The 21,342-nt window shown below is 29.2% G+C and overlaps 2 protein-coding genes and 1 pseudogene across 2 annotated transcripts; all 3 read left to right on the top strand.

The window, feature by feature from the left end:
- Positions 1-801: 801 nt before the first annotated feature.
- LOC125835206 (phospholipase A1-II 1-like) lies at positions 802-2,136 on the top strand. The gene is made up of 2 exons (XM_049514331.1): positions 802-1,444; positions 1,528-2,136. The coding sequence occupies exons 1-2, from the start codon at positions 821-823 to the stop codon at positions 2,134-2,136; spliced, it is 1,233 nt and encodes a 410-aa protein (XP_049370288.1). The 5' UTR covers positions 802-820.
- Positions 2,137-7,862: 5,726 nt separating this feature from the next.
- Positions 7,863-9,160, top strand: LOC125835213 (phospholipase A1-II 1-like; annotated as a pseudogene).
- Positions 9,161-19,935: 10,775 nt separating this feature from the next.
- Positions 19,936-21,342, top strand: LOC125835207 (phospholipase A1-IIgamma-like). Its single transcript, XM_049514332.1, has 2 exons — positions 19,936-20,650; positions 20,743-21,342. Exons 1-2 carry the CDS (start codon positions 20,021-20,023, stop codon positions 21,340-21,342), a joined length of 1,230 nt encoding a protein of 409 aa, XP_049370289.1. The 5' UTR covers positions 19,936-20,020.

Raw genomic sequence — 21,342 nt, 5'->3', positions numbered from 1 at the left:
CATTTATATCTACTAACTATTTATTTCATATGTAAATAAAATTTATAATCATATCATTACTTTTTAAAATTTATTATTCTCACCGACATAAAATTTATTATTCTCACCAACATATAGTCACTTTAACTCACACAAATCGATTGTTAAAGCGATGAATTTTTTATGGTCTATGAACATGAAATTATAGTTGTGGATGATATTGACCAACAAATGGCTCAAAGTAACAATGATGATTCGTCTTATAGGTCACATGATTAAGAAATACAAGTTCAACGTGAGGAAATTGTATGTACTATGTGGGAGGACTAGTACACTACAATTTATGTTCAATTTTTTTTATTAAATTAAAGTTAGATGAAACAATTACTTAGTTTTGTAAAAATTTATTATGAGATTTTATAAATTTTTGTTTATTTGATAAGATTGAATAAACAATTGGGGCTATTTTAATAATTTTACAACTTATGAAATTTTTTATGTTTATCAGAAAATATACAACACAAAAATTTCATATCGTATGTCCAAACAAAATTTTAATTTCATCTCATAATACCATATCATGATATCATATCGCATGGTCAAACGGGCCCTAAAGATATTATAATGAATGTGGGTCACACACCCCCAATAATTCATTAGATTGGACCAGAGGAAGTAGTTTGAAAGAGCAGTGGTAGTACTGGGGCAATGAAAATAGTAAATTCTCGGGAGTCGTGCAAGGCTTAGATCTGCCATTGAAATTGACAAGTTCTTCAGTAGTAGCTGGGATCTTGAAAAGAAAGTAAAAACCAAACAACTCCAGTATTGAATCAGAAGAAAGATGGCCTGCATTAACAAAGGATGGGAGGTTGTAAGTAGAAAAATCAGGAGCTGTTTGAAAAGGAAAAAGGGGATCGAGAACAGAGACAAGAGCATAGCTGAAAGATGGGAGATTTTAAGTGGAAAAAACAATTGGGAAGGATTACTTGACCCTTTGGATTATGATCTACGACGATACCTTATCCACTATGGCCAAATGCCTCAAGCCATCTACGACTCATTCAATAATGAGAAAGTTTCAAAATACAGAGGAACAAGTCGATACTCCAAAAAGAACCTCTTCATAAGGGTGGGGCTCCATAAAAACAAATATGAAATCACCAAATATTTCTATGGAGCTTCAAGTAAAACTGAAAAGGTCAAAGTATCAAATTGGATTGGGTTTGTTGCTGTTGCTACTGATGAAGGTAAAGTTGAATTAGGGAGGAGAGACATTTTAATTGCTTGGAGAGGGACTATAACTGTCTCGGAATGGAATGATGATTTCGAATTTTCCTTGGTCCAACCAATTGAAATCTTTGGAGAAAATGCGGATAACATTCTTGTACACAAAGGTTTTTATTCAATTTATACTTGTCTTGATGAAGCTTCAAATTTCAATCGGACAACCAGTGCTAGAGATCAGGTAGGACTTTTTTCTTTTTATATCAAGCAACTTTGCAGGTGATACTCATTAAAATTCCCTTTTGTATTTGGTCATTCAAACAGGTTCTTGAAGAAGTTAAAAGGTTGTTGGATCAATACAAAGAGGAGGAAGTTAGCATCAGTGTTACAGGCCACAGCTTGGGTTCATCATTAGCCACACTATGCGCGATCGACATAGTTGTCAGCCAAGTCAATAAGGGGTTTCCAGTAACTGCATTTTTATTTGCTAGCCCACGAGTTGGAGAGGCCAATTTCAAGAAAGCTTATCAAAATTTGAAAAACTTGCACATCTTGCGGATTACCAATGCATCTGATTACATTACGAAGCTGCCAGATCGTGGACAGGTGGAGGGTTCTGAAACAGATTGGAGAGTGTATGAAGATGTTGGCTTTGAACTTTCAATTGATACTACAAAATCAGACTACTTGAAGAAAGAGATAAATGGTCATATTTTGGAGGTTTATTTGCACGGAATCGCTGGAACACATGGATCAGAAGGAGAGTTCAAGTTGGAGATAAATCGGGATACTGCTCTTATGAATAAAGCAGATGATGTGTTGAAGGATAAATATGGTGTACCAGTGTCGTGGTGGACCGAGAAGAATAAAGGAATGGTTCAACACGAAAACGGATCTTGGATTCTTATGGATCACGAGGATGACGACAATTAGGAATATTTGGCAGGATGTATGAGAATTGTGTTAATATGGTGTAATATTGGTAATACTGACATTAGCAATACTAATGTTAGTTATGATTACCTTAGATACCTTGAGATTATTTATCGTGTTTAATTTGATATATTAAAAATAACATGCATATTTTCAAAAAAATAAATTATTTACTTATAAACAGATAATCCGCACAATAAAAAGATACCCTAAAAAGATGTTGAAAAGGCTTATCAAATTATTTTAAAAAAAATTAAAGATAAGGTTTATCAAATTAAGTCTTCTACTACACATATTTTATCAAATTTGTGCGGATTAAGAGGGATTGAATCCATTTAATTAACGATCATAATAAATCTGTCAAAAAATTAATTTGAGGTTCATGATTGATGTCAAATTAGTCAGAGTAGTGGGTCATAGCCCTTTTATCTTTTCTTCTATTTTCTTGTGGCAGTACAGATGCATTAATCATGAGTAATGACTATCAGTTAACCTTTTTTTTTTTGTTTGGTTAAAATCAATTAAGTTTTTTTGTACAAACAAATAGTGACAAGAAATTGATTGAAAATATATAGTGGGGCATTTGGCCAGGAAAACTAAAGAAAAAAGGATTATTTTATAAAGAATTTGAAAATTGAAGTTATGTTTGATTATATTTTTTTTTTGTAAAAGTTATTTAGAATTTGAATGTATTTTTTTAAAATATAATTTATACCTCCAATTTTCAAAAACTAGAAATATCATCCAATTCGACCAATTCATCTGAAATATATCATTAAATTCTAAAAGAATAATATCTCAAATTAATAGTTACATAATAGTATAGATTAGATCTCATATATGAACTATTACATACTATTGTAATATTTTTTTAATTTGAAATTTTTGAAGTTAGAGTTGAGTTTGATTATAATTTTTGCAAATAATATTTAGTTATTTGGATGTTACTATTCCTAAAATTATGAAATATAACTTTAAAGGGAAAATTACGCATATAAGCAAACATATATTAGTTAATTAGCTAACATAGTTATAGTTTGTCTTAATTATAATTCGCGATCTACTTTTAGCTATAATTACGCGGCTCAACTTTTTAGTTTTGTATAATTCGAAATTTGTATAATATAATTGGTATAACTTTTGTATAATTCGGAATTTGTATAATATAATTTTTATAACTGTTTACACTTCTGATGTTTGTAATTGTATAAATTCGTTATTTCAAGTTTATACAAAAATAACTGAATTATACAAATGTACCCGCGAATTATACAAACCTGCGAATTATACAAATTCGTGAATTATACTGTAGCTACAGCTCGTAAATATGTAAATTATAGCTATGAAGCATAATTAAGTTTATTATAATGACTATTTGCGAAAGTTCCCAAATTTAAATGAGTTGTTTTTATAAAATAAAATATTGAGGGTAAAAATTTTAAAAGAAAAATAAAATAAACGTGAAAAAATGAAAATTGTTTTCCAATTCCTAATATGTAACTCGAAGTTAAATTTGAAAATTTTCATGATCAAAAGTTTGATTTTTTAATTCAGTGAAATATTTTTTTGGAAGAAAGTGAAAAAATCTTATAGCAAACAGATCCTAATATACTTTCTGCCCCTTATTTAACGTGACACTTTAACTTCTCAAAGGTCAAACGAGAATTTTTTTATCCAATTTACTCGTACGTTATTTAAATATTTTAAATGATTAATTATTATAACTTATAATACTTTTATGTATATTAAAAATGTTTTAAATTTTTATTTTTTTTTAAGATCATATTGTAGACAATAAAATTTCGTGTCGAGAAAACAATAATCAAGAACGGAAAATTATGCAACAATCATTTTATTATTTCAAGTGCGAGTGTTACAATCTCTACGATTCCTCTGAATTAGCCTTTTCAAATAAAATTCAAGGGCTCTTGACTTGGACTTGGACTTGGACTTGAACTTGATCTTTACTTAAACTTTATCTTGATCTTGATCTTGATTTTCTAAGTTGAATTCAAGGGCTTCGAGCTTGATCTTGAATCCGGTGATCTTGATCTTGATCGTTCTTGAACTTGATCTTGACTTCTTCAAATCTTGAACTTGAACACTTGAATTCTCAAATTCTTGAACTTGTAGAGAAATTGCGGTTTTTGATCCACGAGCTTTCTCTAGCTTCTTCACCATCTTCTTTCTAATCGGTTGCTCACATGATTCTTTTCGTAAGCTGGACTTGTTGCGTCTTCGCCTAGTCACAAGAATCCAGTCTTTATCACTATCTATATCAACTTGAGATTTGTCTAGCTCCAATGACTCTTCTTCATGCTTTTCAGCGATACATATTTGGACCCAATCGAGTGAGCCGAATGTGATAGAGATTTGATTAGAACTAGTTTTCTCATCATCAAAGACAATCTTCTTTTCTCTATCCAATCGCATCGCTCTATCCTTGAAGACAAAATATTTTTCAAGAGTATGACTTACAAGTCTATGATACTTGCAATAATTTGGATCATCAGCTTTTCCAGCTTCATCAAGCCGCTTCATCTCTGACAACTCATTGAGCTTTAGTTCAAGTAACTCATCAAAAATATCAAAAACGTCAGAATCCAAGAAGGGGTATTCCGTTTCTTGCATTTCCCTTAAGATCAATTTTTGGTCTGAACGCGCTTGGAAATTCGTTCTCACACTTTGCTTGTTCCCTTCCTTCGTAGTGAACTTCACAGGCGACACATTAACATTCATTGACTCTTTGTTGTCGTTCTTGGGCACAAATTTGCTCCATCTCTTAGGTTCCTACTTGTCTCTTCCTTTGCGAGGGTCATAGACAAACGTCATATCCTTTCCGACAGAGGACATGCTCAATTCCATATCATGAGTACAAGTAGCTAGATCTTCAAAGGATTTTGATCCCTGTAAGATATAAAGAAGCTCCCAGTGCATCCCTTAGATACACATTTATATTGCAAAAGCTTCACAAAGCTTATCCTTGCTATTCAGGCTCGCGTTTCTCCATTAATTTATGAAGTCTATGGCTGGTTCATCCTTCCCTTGGCGAGTATTCGTAAGTTCTACCATGCTCATAGTACGCCTCGTGCTATAGAATCGAATAAGAAACTCGTGCTCTAGTTGCTTCCAACTATCAATAGAATTGGGCTCAAGATCCGTGTACCAATCAAAGGCATTTTCTTTTAGAGACCGGACAAACTGCTTGACAAGATAGTCTCCATATGTTCCAGCATTATTACATGTCTCCACAAAGTGTGCAATATGTTGCTTCAGATTTCCTCTACCCTCAAATTGTTGAAATTTGGGAGGTTGATAACCAGAAGACATTTTTAAGTCATCAATTCTTGCAGTGTATGACTTGACATACATACGAGAAGACTTGGTGGAGACTTCATACTTATCTTTGATAGTGCCTTCAATGAACTCCTTCAAGTAATCGAGTGAGATCATTCCTTCAGAAGAAACTGACAGCTCATTAACAAGTGGTGCTTTCTTCGCAGGATCTCTAATCTCTTGAACTTCAAAACATTTTTCGGGCGCATGACTTGTTTCTCCATCTAAAAGTCCTTTAATTTGATCCATCAACTTATCGATTCTAGACTCTTGGTGTTGTACATGCTTTGTCAATCCTTCAACCAGCTTCGTCAGATTTGTGAGTTGTTCCTCAGAGGAAGAAGCAACAACCACCATTGTTTGCATGATCGTTGTTTGCGACACTGCGTAAGTTGATCTTCAGTGGACTCACATTACGCGATGCATATGGAGGTGATTCATTCGTTGAATCATAGCTCTCCCTTGTAGTAGAGTTTTTGGAACCAGATTGCTCAAGGAAAGCCAATGTCTTCTTGATTTTTTTAGCAACGCTGCTTTCTCTTTCTAAAACGTTTACGGCGGAACTCGATCTTTTTGGAGTCGTAGACCCAAAAACTGGAGTTAATGCGGATGACACTTGAAGTGTTTGTTGTCCTAGTGTAGCAGTTTTGCTTCTCGTAACAGCTCCGAAACTTCCAAAGGTAACAACCAGAATGCCTTCAACTTCAGTAGAGAACTTGGAGCTAATGGCCTTAGAGGCAGTTGATCGAGAGTTGTTCTTCATGGAAGTCAACTCAATATTCTTTGATGCTTGAAAAGTTGAGATGATAGGTAGAAATTGTCCCACTGGGCGTGCCAGAATTTGTAGACAATAAAATTTCGCGTCGAGAAAATAATTATCAAGAACGGAAAATTATGCAACAATCGTTTTATTATTTCAAGTGCGAGTATTACAATCTATATGATTCCTCTGAATTCACCTTTTCAAATAAAATTCAAAGGCTCTTGAGCTTGATCTTGAACTTGGACTTGGACTTGATCTTGATCTTGACTTTCTAGTTGAATTCAAGGGCTTCGAGCTTGATCTTAAATCCGGTGGTCTTGATCTTGATCGTTCTTGAACTTGATCTTGACTTCTTCAAATCTTGAACTTGAACACTTGAATTCTTGAATTCTTTAACTTGTAGATAAATCGCGGCTTTTGATCCACGAGCTTTCTCTAGCTTCTTGTTCGAATTCTTGGTTCTCTATTCTGAATTATGAGGACCTCTATTTATAGTTTTAAAATAGGGGAGTTGTGATTGGAATAGGATTCCCTTCGGCCAATCAGATTTAAGTGACATGACATATGGGCTTTATTGAGCGGGCTTTAATTAAATTCATATTTATTGAATTTAAATAATTAACTCAATTATATCAATCCATAATATTTATTTGGATTAATATATTAATGAATTTAATATAATCCGAATCATTTTATAAATTTATATTTAATAAATTTTAAATGATTACACATATGTTTGAATTTATGATCAAAATAAAAAAGTTATCTCTTAAAATTTAAATCATATCACATAAATTGAGATGGATTAGTTTGAAAAATAAGTAAGTAGTGATTCTGAGAGCTAGCCAGTTAAGTTACCAATGAATCCGATGTATGAGGACTCAATTGAATGCGTTGATTTGGGCCCTCCCACTTCAGACTTTGTTATTCAAGATAAATATTTGGTGCTCAAGTATAAGCAACTATGCTTCAAAGTACAAAGCAAGGAAAAGACTAGTTAGACTTTTTAGCAAAATAATATAGCATTCATTTTAATTTGTTTATCCAATTTTGATTTGATACAAAATTTAAGAAATTAAAGAAGATGTTTGAATCTTATGATCTTAAATTAAAAATATGTCAAATGTTATAAAAATTTATTTAATGTAGTGGTCTTAAACATTTCACCAAGATTTTTTAAAAAAAAATCTAAAATACTAAAATGACTAGTGTTGATGGACTTCTCTTGGAAACCAAAATAGAGATTATTGAGTAAGAACTTTTGAATGTCATATAGTGACATTCAATATATATTCTCCACACAAACAACATGAGTGAGAATTGTTCAAAACAAAACAGATGGAATTCTTGCCTTGTGAAAATGTCAAGCATGTCCCTTTAATTCTTCTTTCCATAACATTTCTGTTAATTAGGCAATGTCAGCTTGAGTGTGGAATTGAAAGAATGAAAAGCAACAGCAAAAACTTCTCATGATAAATGAATGATGCAATTTGGTAACTACATTACCTATAAATGGCCTCATCATACATATAGGGAAAAAATATCAAAATTTGTACACAGAAAAAAAAGCAAGTTAACTCACAAGAGGAAATTGTACTTCAACTGCTTCAAACCAGGAAAAAACCCAAGGGAACCCATTGAAAAGATGCAAAATAAAAACAAGAATATAAGCAATATAGCAGAAAGATGGAGACTTCTTAGTGGGAATAACAATTGGGAAGGCTTATTAGATCCACTTGACAATGATCTTCGTCGGTACCTCATTCACTACGGAGAAATGGTACAAGCAATTCGAGATGCCTTCAACAACGACAAGTCATCAAAGTATGCTGGATGTTGCCGATATTCTAAGAAGAATCTCTTCTCTAAAGTGGGGATTGAGATATCGAATCCATTCAAGTATGAGGTAACTAAATATATATACGCGACATCATCTATACAAGTTCCAGAAGCATTCATCATAAAATCATTGTCAGGAGAATCTTGGAGTAAAGAGTCAAATTGGATTGGTTTTGTTGCTGTGGCCACCGATGAAGGGAAAGTAGCATTAGGAAGAAGGGATATAGTGATTGCTTGGAGATCAACTGTTGTCGCTATGGAATGGTTTAATGATTTTGAATTTATTCGCGTCTCAGCCCCAATAATATTTGGTGAAAAATCGGATCCTAAGGTTCATCACGGTTGGTATTCTATGTATACTTCAAATGATCCACGATCACTATTCAATAAGGCCAGTGCTAGAGATCAGGTAAATGATGTAAAAAAAATAATTTAATATGTTCTGTCACTAACACTAATAATCTAATGTTTTCTATAATTAGGTACTTGGAGAAGTCCAAAGATTGGTGGAACAATATAAGAAGGAGGAGGTTACCATAACAGTAACAGGGCATAGCATGGGGGCATCCATCGCGACATTAAATGCAGTAGATATTGTTTTCAATGAAATTAACAAGGGATTTCCAGTCACGGCATTTCTATTTGCAAGTCCTAGAGTGGGAGATGAAAATTTCAAAAAGACTTTCTCAGAACTCGAAAATCAGCTTCGAGCTCTGAGAGTCCGAAATATGCCAGATATAATTCCACATTATCCGTTTATTGGCTACTCAGATGTTGGTGTCGAATTAAGCATCGACACTAGAAAATCGGGATATCTAAAAAGTCCTGGAGACTATTGGACATGGCATAACTTGGAATGTTACTTGCATGGAGTTGCTGGAACACAAGGATCAAAAGAAGGGTTCAAGCTAGAAGTGAAACGCGATGTCTCACTTGTTAACAAGCATATGACACGTTAAAAGATGAATATGGTGTACCTATTTCATGGTGGGTTGTGGAGAACAAAGGGATGGTTCAACAACAAAATGGATCTTGGATTCTCATGGATCATGAAGATGAAGATAATGATTTTTAATTCTTTTACAAGGACATTTTTTTTTCTACCTTAACTAGTATTAGAACTCGCGATGTACAAAAAAAGATAAGAAAAATCGTGATGTGTGATAATATCAATGAATTGATAAATTCTGGCATGTCTTGTTGAAGTATACATTATAACAAAAATAGTTTTTAGCGGTAATAATATACACATTAACAAAAAATGTTAAGTTTTTATCAACAGTAGTTAATTGTCATTGGATCTAACGTCGTTATAAACTTTAGAGATATTAATCATAATAGTCATCCAATAATTTGTTTCTTCCTTATTTTTGTGATAATGATTTTTAAATTCTTTTTCAAGAAAGTAGATCCTGGATATATAGGGAGGGGGACGTGATCATGGTTTTTCTTTTCGGAGTTCTATGACCATCTTCAATCCACCTCTATTTTACTCTCCATTCTCTATATTTGAAGAGTAAAATAGAGAATGAGTTCTCCAACCACTCTCTATATCACTCTTTATTCTCCACTTATTGAGAGGTTTGTAGAATTACTATTCACACTCTCTTTGTTTTATTTTTTGATTATTTTATTATTATTTCTATTTTATTTTATAATTAACACATTATTTTTCATATAAGACCATTATTAAATATTTAATATACGCAATTCTTTTTAAATGTAATATAATATTTTTAAAAATATATTATTTAATATATACTATTTTCATCTCGAATTAATAAATTTTTTTTAAATTTTCGTCATATAATCTGATATTATTAATTGTCACTACGATGAATGAACAAAATTAAAATGATAAGATGAAAATTTAAATTTAAAAATATGATCAATAAAATAACAATTGGAATACGAGATAACACAATACATAACATAATAATTTTATCACAACAATTTTGGTTGCAATTTGTGTCCACTAATTTATATATTATATAATATTTATTTGCAATTTTTGTTATTTATAAATTTAGAGTAAAATAAAATTTTAAATTAAATAAAAATTTGAAAAAAATAAAATTTTATATTTGAAAATTATACAAAGTGATTATTTGAAAAAAAAAATTATATTATGAAATAAGAAAATAAGAATGAAATAGAAATAATATTGAGGAGAGAGAGAAAAACATCTTATTTAGAGAGTTAATAGGTAATTGAGTTGAAGTTGATTGTTTGAAAAATAGAAAACTCTATTTTTGGAGAGTAACATAGAGGATATGATTAGAGATGCCCTAAGAACATCTCCAACCCACCTCTATTTTACTCCTCATTCTCTATATTTGGAGAATAAAATAGAGAATGAACTCTCCAACCATTCTCTAAATGACTCTCTATTCTCCATTTATAGAGAGGTGAATAGTAGTTCTCCAAATTTGGAGAAATACTATTCACACTCTCTATTTCACCTTTTTATTATTTTATTGTTATTTCTATTATTTTATATTAACATATTATTTTCATATAAACCAATATTCATAATTCTTTTTAAATGTAATATAATATTTTAAAATATATATTATTTAATATATACTACTTTCATCCTGAATTAATAATATTTTAATTTTTTCTAATTTTCGTCAATAATATAATTTGATTTTATTATTAATTTTCACCATAAAGAATAAACAAATAAAAATGATAAAATGAAAATTTTAATTTAAAAATACAATACATAATATGATAATTTAAATATAAGATAACAATACAATACAATACATAATAATTTAAATACAAGATAAAATACAATACATAACATAATAATTAATTCGTGATGAAACAAGAATCATGCCGAAAAGATGTTGAAGTGCATTCAGAGTTTTGCAATCACGTTTTGCAATTATTGAAGGACCGTCATGTTTCTGGAGAAAGGAAGTGCTACATGATATAATGACTACATGTATTATACTGCACAACATGATAATTGAGGATGAACGTGATCTTAATGCATCAATTCAAGATACTGTAGAGGCTCCAACTCCAACGACAAAAATGGTGGTAGATGAAATTTCCGATTTGAACAATTTTTAGCTAGACATAAAAAAATTAAGGACAAAAATGCTCATTTTCAACTCCTTAATGCATTAATAGAGCATTTATGGGAGTAACATAATAATTTCGAAAATTGAGTCTTTATGTAATTATATTTCACTTTTATTTGAATTTTTCCATTAATTTGTATATTATATAATATTTTCTTGCAATTTATGTTATTTTAAAAATTAGAATAAAATAAAATTTTATTAAATAAAAAAATTTAAAAAATAAAATTGTATATCACATGAAAATTATATAAAGTAATTATTGGGAAAAAAATAAAGAATTTATATTATGAAATAAGAAAATAAGAATGAAATAAAAATAATAATATAATATTGAGAAGAGAAACAAAATTAGATAATAAAATAAAGAATTGAGGTAGAATTGATTGTCTAAAAAAAAACAAACAACTCTATATTAAAGAGTAAAATGGAGTATAGGGTTGGAAATGGGTGCGCCGTGCGCTACGCTTAGTGTCCATTGGCCTTAACAATCATCAGATTTGGTCGAACACCTATAACGCACTATCAGTACATTAATATACTAGTTTTTGTCCTACTTTAGTTTATTTGGTCTTTTTCGCACGTCATTTAGATTTCGGACTAATCACAAACTACTTCTAATTAAAAATACTTTTAAATTTTTTGAAAAGAATATTTTTCAGAATAAATTAATTTTAAAATTTTGACCAAACAAACTAAAAGTGTGTAATTGAAAATTTGTTTTTAGTTTAGGGTATGTTTATGTGACTAGGGGTGCTCACAATATAATAAAAAAAACTATTCATATATATATATACACATTTTTTTTATAGATAAGCTTAAATACTTTGTATACATTTTGATCAAGATTTTATCTTTACCATTAGTTTTATCTCTAAATGGCTAATGAAGTTTAGACTTAGACTTATATTTATATTTTTAAATCATGAATTCAATTTCATTTATTTAAAGAAACAATTATGAGATTTATCTGGTTTTTTTTTTGTCTTTCTTAAATAAACTTAACTAAATCTTATAGATATTAAGAAACTTTATTTATAATCTAAAAAGGTTATCGCCACACTGATTTTTTTAAAATAATGAATTATAAATTGTTCGGAAAAATAAATGTCGTAAAGATTCTTAAAAGTCAAAAACTCGAATCAAATCAATAAATATGATTACTATTCCTTTTTTCTAACAATAATTGTTCATTATTGACTTGACACACATCTTAAGAAACAATAAATAATAGAAGTAATATTACTATATTATCCTTTAAATATATTAAATATATACTTTAGGAAATGGATCAGATATTGATTAATATTTAATAAAAAGAATAAAATAGACATAAACTGATAAATTATCTCTTAAATTTTTAAATTAATTAAATATTACTGAATAACTATTTTTAATATAGTGAATAAGTAAAAATTGACTAAGGAAATACTCCCTCCATTTCAAATTAATTAAATTGTTGAGCTGTTTCACACTCTTTAAGAAAAGAAGATTAAGATATAAATTAAACATAACTTTCCATTTTTACCCTATTAATTATTGACAAATTTATGATTAAAATAACTAAATATTAATAACTAATTCCAATACTAACTAATGAAGGGTAAAGTTGGAAGAACATTCTAAAAGTAATCTTGAAAATTGAACAATTAAGTTAATTTGAAAAATAAAAAATGTCTCAAAAATTCAATTAATTTGAAATAGAGGGAGTAGTATTTAATTTGTTGATTTCAATATTAGAAACCAACTAAATTGGTACCCATGCCGTTTCTTCGCAATCGTTGAAAGAGTTGTAATGAAAATATCCATTATGGGAAGTCGTGGCAAGACTTAGAGCCAGTTTGTTTTAGCATAAAAAGTAGTTTTTAAATTAAAAATAAATAAATAAATAAAAATAATTTTTTTAAGTCAAAAAAATAAAAAAGTTGGGGGAGACTACTGTAGACACGTAATTTTTTATCGAATTTAAGTTACACCATTTTTAATAGATAAATGTTGCTTTTACATATAAATTAGATATTTTTATTTTATCTTAAATATTTGAAAACTACAAAAATAGAGTTGCATTATTAGTATAAGTTTTATTATAAAAAAAATAAAATTTACAATATATATAAATTAAATTTAATAAATAAACTAGCTATTTCTTAATTATATTTTTAATTAGCCATTTAGTATTTTTATATTTCATTAGTTCAAAATAATTAATATTTTTATTATTATAATTTTGTATATATTTAATTTATAAAAAAATACCGATTATCCTCCCCTAAACTACCCCATTACCCCTGTTCTCCTAAACCTCCACTACCGGCCACCTGCATACCCCACTTCCCCCCACTTCCAACATTACAACACGTACACTCACCCCCCCCCCCCCCCCCAAAACACATCCCACAATTCTTCCTGTACTAGGTAATGTTGCCCGTGCTATGCACGGGCACGGGCCCAATAATATAAATGGTATGTTTTGGGGCTAATAATGGAGATTTTGAAGCGATTGTTTGCGTGAATAAAGGAATAAGTTTTTTTTATCACAAACTTGTACTTTATTTGACGCTATTCAAGGCACAATAAGACTATCCACATACAAAATTTTTGAAATATTTTATGTTGTCAATTATCATGATTTATAGTATTTTTACGATAGATTCACTTAAAGAATGAATGGAATTTTTTGTATTTTTTTTCAAAACATATTTTATGTTGTCAATTATCATGATTTATAATATTTTACGCATTTTTTAAATATAAAAAATCCAAAAAAAAATAAGACAAATAAATTAAAATGGACCCAATATATGTTATTTTTGTTGTCTCAATTTATGTCACACAAATAAAATTTAGAGAGTCATCCAAATTTTAATTTTTTTTAAAAAAATGTTTTAAGTTATTAATTATTGTGATTTATAATATTTTGATGTAACTTTCAAATAACCAACATTACTGATCACTTTGTCCTAATTTATGTGATATGGATAAAAATACAAAATTAACCCTTTTAAAATGTCTTTCAGATATTTAAGTTGTTAATTATTATTATTTATAATACTTTTTGGTAATTTTAAAATGATATGTGTTATTTTTTTTGTCCTAATATATGTGAGCCTGAAAGAATTCTGAGAGTGAACCTATTTTATTATATAGCTTTTAAATATTTTAAATTGGTAATTATTGTAATTTTTAATGTTTTTTAAGTCATTTGTAAATGATATATGTTGCTTCCTTTGTCCCATTTTATATAGTATAAATAAAATTCCCGAAACCAACTAAATTTTTAATATATTTTTAAAAATATTTTAAATTATTAATTATTGCGATTTATAATATTAAAAAAAAGTACAAAACTTGTATCAGCCTAAAAAATGACCACGATAATTCGAAGCCTACAGAAAGCAATATGGTTGTACGTAATTTTTAAATACTTAATATATATTACTCCACTTGTCTCAATGTATGTAGCATTGATAAAATTTCAAGATTCAATCAAATGTTGTTAATTGTTAACATTTATAATACATTTTACGTAGTTTTCAATAATTTCACATTAAACAATACATATTACTACTTTTGTCTCATTTTATGTGACATTGATAGATTAATTTTAAGAATCAGTCAATTTATTTTTTCTGTTTTTTTAATAAATATTTTAAGTGGTCAAAATCACGATTTATTGTATTTTATACATAATTTTTAACGATTGATTAATTTCAAGAATTAATCGAATTTTTTTATATGTATTTATTTTTGAAATATTTTATGTTGTCAATTATCATGATTTATAGTATTTTTACGCAATTTTTAAATATAAAAAAAATTAAGACAAATAAATTAAAATGAGCGCAATATATGTTATTTTTGTTGTCTCAATTTATGTGACACAAATGAAATTTGAAGAGTCATCCAAATTTGCATTTAAAAAAAAATGTTCTAAGTTATTAATTATTGTGATTTATAATATTTTTATGTAACTTTCAAATAACTTACATTGCTGGTCACTTTGTCCTAATTTATGTGATATGGATAAACTTACAAAATTAACCCTTTAAAAATGTTTTTCAGATATTTGAAGTTGTTAATTATTATTATTTATAATACTTTTTGGTAATTTTGAAATGATATATGTTATTTTTTCTGTCCCAATATATGTGACCCGGATAGAATTTTGAGAGTCAACCTATTTTATTATATATCTTTTAAATATTAAATATTTTAAGTCATTTGTAAATGATTTATTATATTATATTATATTATATATATATATATATATATTATATTTATTTCTACTATATAATAAAAGGGGTTTTATTATGATATTATATAATAGTAGAATATATATTATATAAACTCCCTTTTATTATATAGTAGAAATTACAATTACAAAATTAACCCTTTTAAAATGTCTTTAAGATATTTTAAGTTGTTAATTATTATTATTTATAATACTTTTTTGGTAATTTTAAAATGATATATGTTATTTTTTCTGTCCCAATATATGTGACCCGGATAGAATTTTGAGAGTGAACCTATTTTATTATATATCCTTTAAATATGAAATATTTTAAGTCATTTGTAAATGATTTATTATATTATATTATTATATATTATATAAACTCCCTTATAGTAGAAAAATAAATATATATTATATATTATATAGGGAGTTTATGATTGGACATCACAATGTCCCATCATAAACTCCTCTTATATAATAAGAGAATACATACACATTAACACACATACTACTACTACATATACTACAACGACAGCAACACAAAAGGCATAATATATAAACATGATCATTAATTTGGCGTTAGCTGATAACTATGACCTTTAACTTTGGGTGTGCACAAGTAGACACTTAAATTTGTATAAAATTGAACAAATAGATACATTCATCCTACATGGCACGCTACATGAAAAATTTATGTCCTACGTGGCGTCCTAAATGTAATATGTCAGGTAGAATACGTGTCTCTACTTGTTCAAGTTTATACAAATTTAAGTGTCTACTTGTGCACACTCAAAGTTGGAGGACATAGTTGTCCGTTGAAGCTAAGTTAAGGACCATGTTTATGTATTATGCCAACACAAAACGAAGAAACAAATCAGCAACCAAAAGCAACACACACTCGCAGAAAAAAAGAAAAGAAAAGACACTCTATTTTATATATTTTTCTTTCAAAAATCCACAAATACATTCACTTCTTTTCTTTCTTTTTCATTGCTTTCATATAAATACAACACATATACCACTACATACAATCTACAAAAGATTTGTGGGTGTTTAATCGAGTTCGGTTAAAATTTTGCGGTACTTATTCTCTTTATTTAAGGTTAAACTTTATCTTATTTCCTTAATTTATTCATGAAATTTGATGTAACTATGTGATATGTTTTCTTACACTTTTGTTTTATTCATAATTTGATTAAAATGAAAGAACATGTTAAGTGTTATATCTCTTTAATGAATGAAAATAGTGTTATTTTTATTTACTTATTTATTCATTAATTGTGATCTCTAAAAATTAACGGGTCATGACGTTATTATTTTCTTTATTTCGATGCTAATAATGATAAAGTAGGAAATTTTGGGCTCAAAAAACTATTGTTGTTTTATTTATCAAACAAAGAATGAGATTTATTTTAGCAATTCGTCATGATTTTGTTGGATTAATTAGAAATTACAATATGCGTATGCCTAATTTTGCCATTAACTTTAAGATTAAAATAAAAATATAATATGTGTAAGCCTAATTTTAAACATTAACTTTAAGAGTAAATAAAAATAAAACAATACAAAATCATCCAAAATTTTATATTGTATCCTAAAAGTTTAGATTTATCTTACTTTATTTGATTTTATTCATAAAGAACTAATATGTTCTTATAACAATAGATGAGTTTTAGGCAGGTTAAAGAACATTTGTTTCAACTAAGAATGTGGTTACACATTTTTTTTGAAACGCTTAAAAGAAATTCAAAGATGTGGTGACACACCTAGTCAAAATTATTCTAATAAATATTTTATTTTAAAAAAATCGAGATGTGAGACATGGAATATTAGGTGACACACTTGAGACAATAAAGTAGTTATGCTTCGAAATTATTAAATATCAAAACCAAGAATACGGTTATGCATCTAGGTTGAGACCAAATAAAAGTTCAATAAAAAGATGAGCAAACGTATAGCATATAAAATATATCCAAAAATAAAAAAGGTAAGTATAAGTCAATAAAAGCAACCGTGCTAGAACCACGGGACTCGACGGATGCCTAATACCTTCCCCTCGGTTAACAGAATTCCTTACCCGAAATTCTAGTTCGCAGACCGAAATTAAAGAGTCATTTCCTTTTAAAAACAAAAAGGTGACTTGAAACACCATAACTCAATTCCAAGTGACGACTCTGAAAAATAAAAATAATTCCTAAATCAATAACGTCACTTCAATTGGAAAAATCATTTCCGCCGTGCGCAAAAAAGGGGTGTGACACCTACTTTTGATTTTTAATTTATTTTTAGTCATTTTAAACTTATTTTAAGTTATTTTTAACCTTGCCAAACACTTTCTAACTTATTTTAAGTTATTTTTATATTTGTAAAACACTTCCAGAATTAAAACTAGCTTAAAAATAGATTTGACCAACTTTTAAATCAATCCAAACACCTTCTTAGTTCTTCCAATGCGGCTAGTTGTATTTCTTATAAGAGTACTAGATATAGGAGTCGGTGCTAGTACGAGCAAAATAAATGTTCGTTTAATTTATGTGATATAGATGAAATTTAAAGGGTCAAACAAGTTTTTTAATACAATTTTTAAGTATTTCAAATTGTTAATTATTGTGATTTATAATATTTTTTATGTTACTATTAAATAATATGTATTAATATTCATGTCTTAATTTTAGAGGCGCAGCTAGGTGGAGGTTCGTGGGTTCGGACGAACCCAATAGCTTTTCTGTAGACCCTGTATTTGTACTAGAAAATTAATTAAATATATATGTATATTAATTTGTGAACCCTAACAAAATTGATTGACGGTTCTAAAGGAAATTAAGAACCCTTAAACTCTTTATCCTAGCTACACCCCGGCTTAATTTATGTGACATCGATAGAATTTGAGAGTCAGCCAATTTTTTAAAATTTATTTTGTAAATGTTATAAGTTGTTAATTATTACTCCCTCCATCCAACAATAGGTGTCCACTATATTAAAAATAGTTGTCCAACGATACTTGTCATAATTAGAAAATTAAGAGATAATTTATCTTTAGTATCTATTTTAACCTTACTATTAATATTATTTATTATTTAACATATTTTTTAAAGTATTAAATTTAATAAAGTCAAAGGATAATAGTAATATTACCCTTATTATTTATTGTTTCTTAAGATGTGTGTCAAGTCAATAGTAGACAACTATTATTAGACAGGAAGAGTATGATCTGTAGTATTTTCTTACTTAACTTTAAATATATAAAAAATTAAAAGGAACAATAAGATAAGTAAATTAAAATTGAGATGATATAATGAGGTTTTTATGAGTTTACTTTAACAAGGGCTAACCCATCGGTGACCCCCTAAACTTGGCACCAACTTTCACTTGGACACCTCAACTGAAGGATTTTCATTTTAAACACTTCATGTCAAACCTCATTGTGTCATTTTGACACTTTTTATATTTTCAAAATCGCATTTTAAGTGCGTACATCCAGACGCCTTTTATGTGGAAAAATAAACGAATTGGTATGTGACACGTGGAAATTTTATTTTATTTTTAAAAATCTCAATTTTACTTTTTTTTTCTTTCTTTCATATCCCAAACCCATGCCCCCACCTCTTTTCTTCTTCTTCTTGCGCCTCCTTCCCCATCATCTGTTCTTCTCCATCAAAAAGGCAAGAACATAGGTTAGTTTACAAAGTAAAATACGTTTTGGAGAATAAGGGAAATCATACCAAATCGAAAAGTTTTTATATGACATTTAAAAGAAGATGATTTTTTGTGCTACTACAATTGGAATTTACAATAAAGGATATGTAAAATAAATTTCTCTTTTTTTCTTTGGAGGTTGTTCTTTATTTCTTTTTTTATTCCTTGAAATCAATTTAATTTTCAATGGAGAAGGTAAGAATGTAAATCAGTTTTTCCATTTGAAAGAAGTTGATTTATTTTTTTGTTCCCTTGAAATCGATTTTGTTTTTGAATATGAATCAAGATGCAAATTCGATTTTCAAAGAAGATGGAAAAATCAAAGAGTGTAACCTAGTAAAATATTGTAGAATTTTTTTAAAAAGTTGTGTGGTGATGGAGGATGGTAGAAGGTGGAGAAGATGGAAGGGAGAAAGCAAGGAAGAAGAAGGAGAAGAAAATATTTACAAAAAAATTCAGAATATTTACAAAAAAAAGTCTCTGACGCGCTCAAAATTCGTGTAGCACACGTACAATGCTTAGTCAGCAAAAAGTGTCAAAATGACACAACGAGACGCAACATGATGTGTTTAAAATGAAAATCCTTCAGTTGAGGTGTCTAAGTGAAAGATTGTGCCAAGTTTAGAGGGTCACCGATGGGTTAGTCCCTAAAACAACTATTGAAAAGAGGGTCCACATTAGCAAATCCTTGGCAGACATATATGCTCACACCAAAGTGATGTGTCAGTCTATTTTCCTCATAAAAATGGAGTGGCCCTAAAAGGATAAATTGTACAAATCAAGCCACTAAATGCTAAAAATACTTAAATTATGAAAATACCACCAGCAAGCAGGTTAATCGACATTCTTCTTTAGATCTAAAAAAGAAAAAAACTATAATTTGGAGGTTGTAAGTAGAAATATTTGTTACGAATCAGAAGAAAGATGGCATGCATTAACAAAGGATGGGAGGTTGTATGTAGAAAAATCAGTAGCTGTTTGAAAAGGAAAAAGGGGATCGAAAACAGAGACAAGAGCATAGCTGAAAGATGGGAGATTTTGAGTGGAAAAAATAACTGGGAAGGCTTACTTCACCCTTTGGATTATGATCTCCGACGATACCTCATTCACTATGGCCAAATGCCTCAAGCCATCTGCGACTCATTCAATAATGAGAAAGTTTCAAAATACAGAGGAACAAGTCGATACTCCAAAAAGAACCTCTTTACAAGGGTTGGGCTCCACAAATACAAATACAAATATGAAATCACCAAATATGTGTATGGAGCTTCAGATGTATCTGACAAGATGAAAGAATCAAATTGGATTGGGTTTGTTGCTGTTGCTACTGATGAGGGTAAAGTTGAATTTGGAAGGAGAGAAATTTTGATTGCTTGGAGAGGGACCATTACGCAATCAGAACACAACGAAGACGATAAATGGTCGTTAGTCCAACCAACAAAAATATTTGGTGAAAATACGGATAACATTCTTGTACACAAAGGTTTTTATTCAGTTTATACTTGTCTTAATGAAGCGTCAAATTTCAACAGGACAACCAGTGCTAGAGATCAGGTACGAAATTAGTAATTTTATGTAATTACTTTGGTTTCCAAGTGATTATAGTCTAATAATTCTTGAGGTACATACATTAAAACTGGCTGCAGGTTCTTGAAGAAGTTAAAAGGTTGTTGAAGCAATACAGTAAGGAGGAAATCAGCATCAGTGTTGCCGGGCAAAGCTTGGGTTCATCATTGGGCACACTATGCGCAATTGACATAGTTGTCAACCAAATCAATAAGGAGTTTCCAGTGAGTGCATTTTTACTTGGTTGCCCACGTGTTGGAGAGGCCAATTTCAAGAAAGCTTATAAAAACTTGAAAAACCTTCGTATCTTGCGGGTTACCAATGTCTCTGATCCCATTCCGAAGCTGATGGAGCGTGGACAGGTAGAGGGTTCTGCAACAGAATGGAGGGCGTATGAAGATGTTGGCTTCGAACTTGTAATTGATACTACAAAATCAGAATACTTGAAGAAAGACATATTTAGTCATACTCTGGAAGTTTATCTGCATGGAATTGCTGGAACACATGGACTAGAAGGAGAGTTTAAGCTGGAAATAAATCGAGATATTGCACTGGTGAATAAGAAAGGTGACTATTTGAAGGATGAATATGGTATACCAACTTCATGGTGGATCGAGAAGAATAAAGGAATGGTTCAACAAGAAGATGGATCTTGGATACTCATCGATCATGAAACTTGA

Source organism: Solanum verrucosum, unplaced genomic scaffold, assembly GCF_900185275.1.
Source record: "Solanum verrucosum unplaced genomic scaffold, falcon-dt-bn FXZP01001278.1, whole genome shotgun sequence".
Taxonomy (NCBI): domain Eukaryota; kingdom Viridiplantae; phylum Streptophyta; class Magnoliopsida; order Solanales; family Solanaceae; genus Solanum; species Solanum verrucosum.
Note: the sequence above shows the minus strand (reverse complement) of the source record. Positions and strands in the feature narration are given on the sequence as shown.

Coding starts and splice junctions, on each gene's coding strand:
- LOC125835207 (XM_049514332.1), top strand. CDS start 20,021: ATGGCATGCATTAACAAAGGATGGGAGGTTGTATGTAGAAAAATCAGT. Junction 20,651..20,742: donor CAACCAGTGCTAGAGATCAG/GTACGAAATTAG, acceptor AACTGGCTGCAG/GTTCTTGAAGAAGTTAAAAG.
- LOC125835206 (XM_049514331.1), top strand. CDS start 821: ATGGCCTGCATTAACAAAGGATGGGAGGTTGTAAGTAGAAAAATCAGG. Junction 1,445..1,527: donor CAACCAGTGCTAGAGATCAG/GTAGGACTTTTT, acceptor TCATTCAAACAG/GTTCTTGAAGAAGTTAAAAG.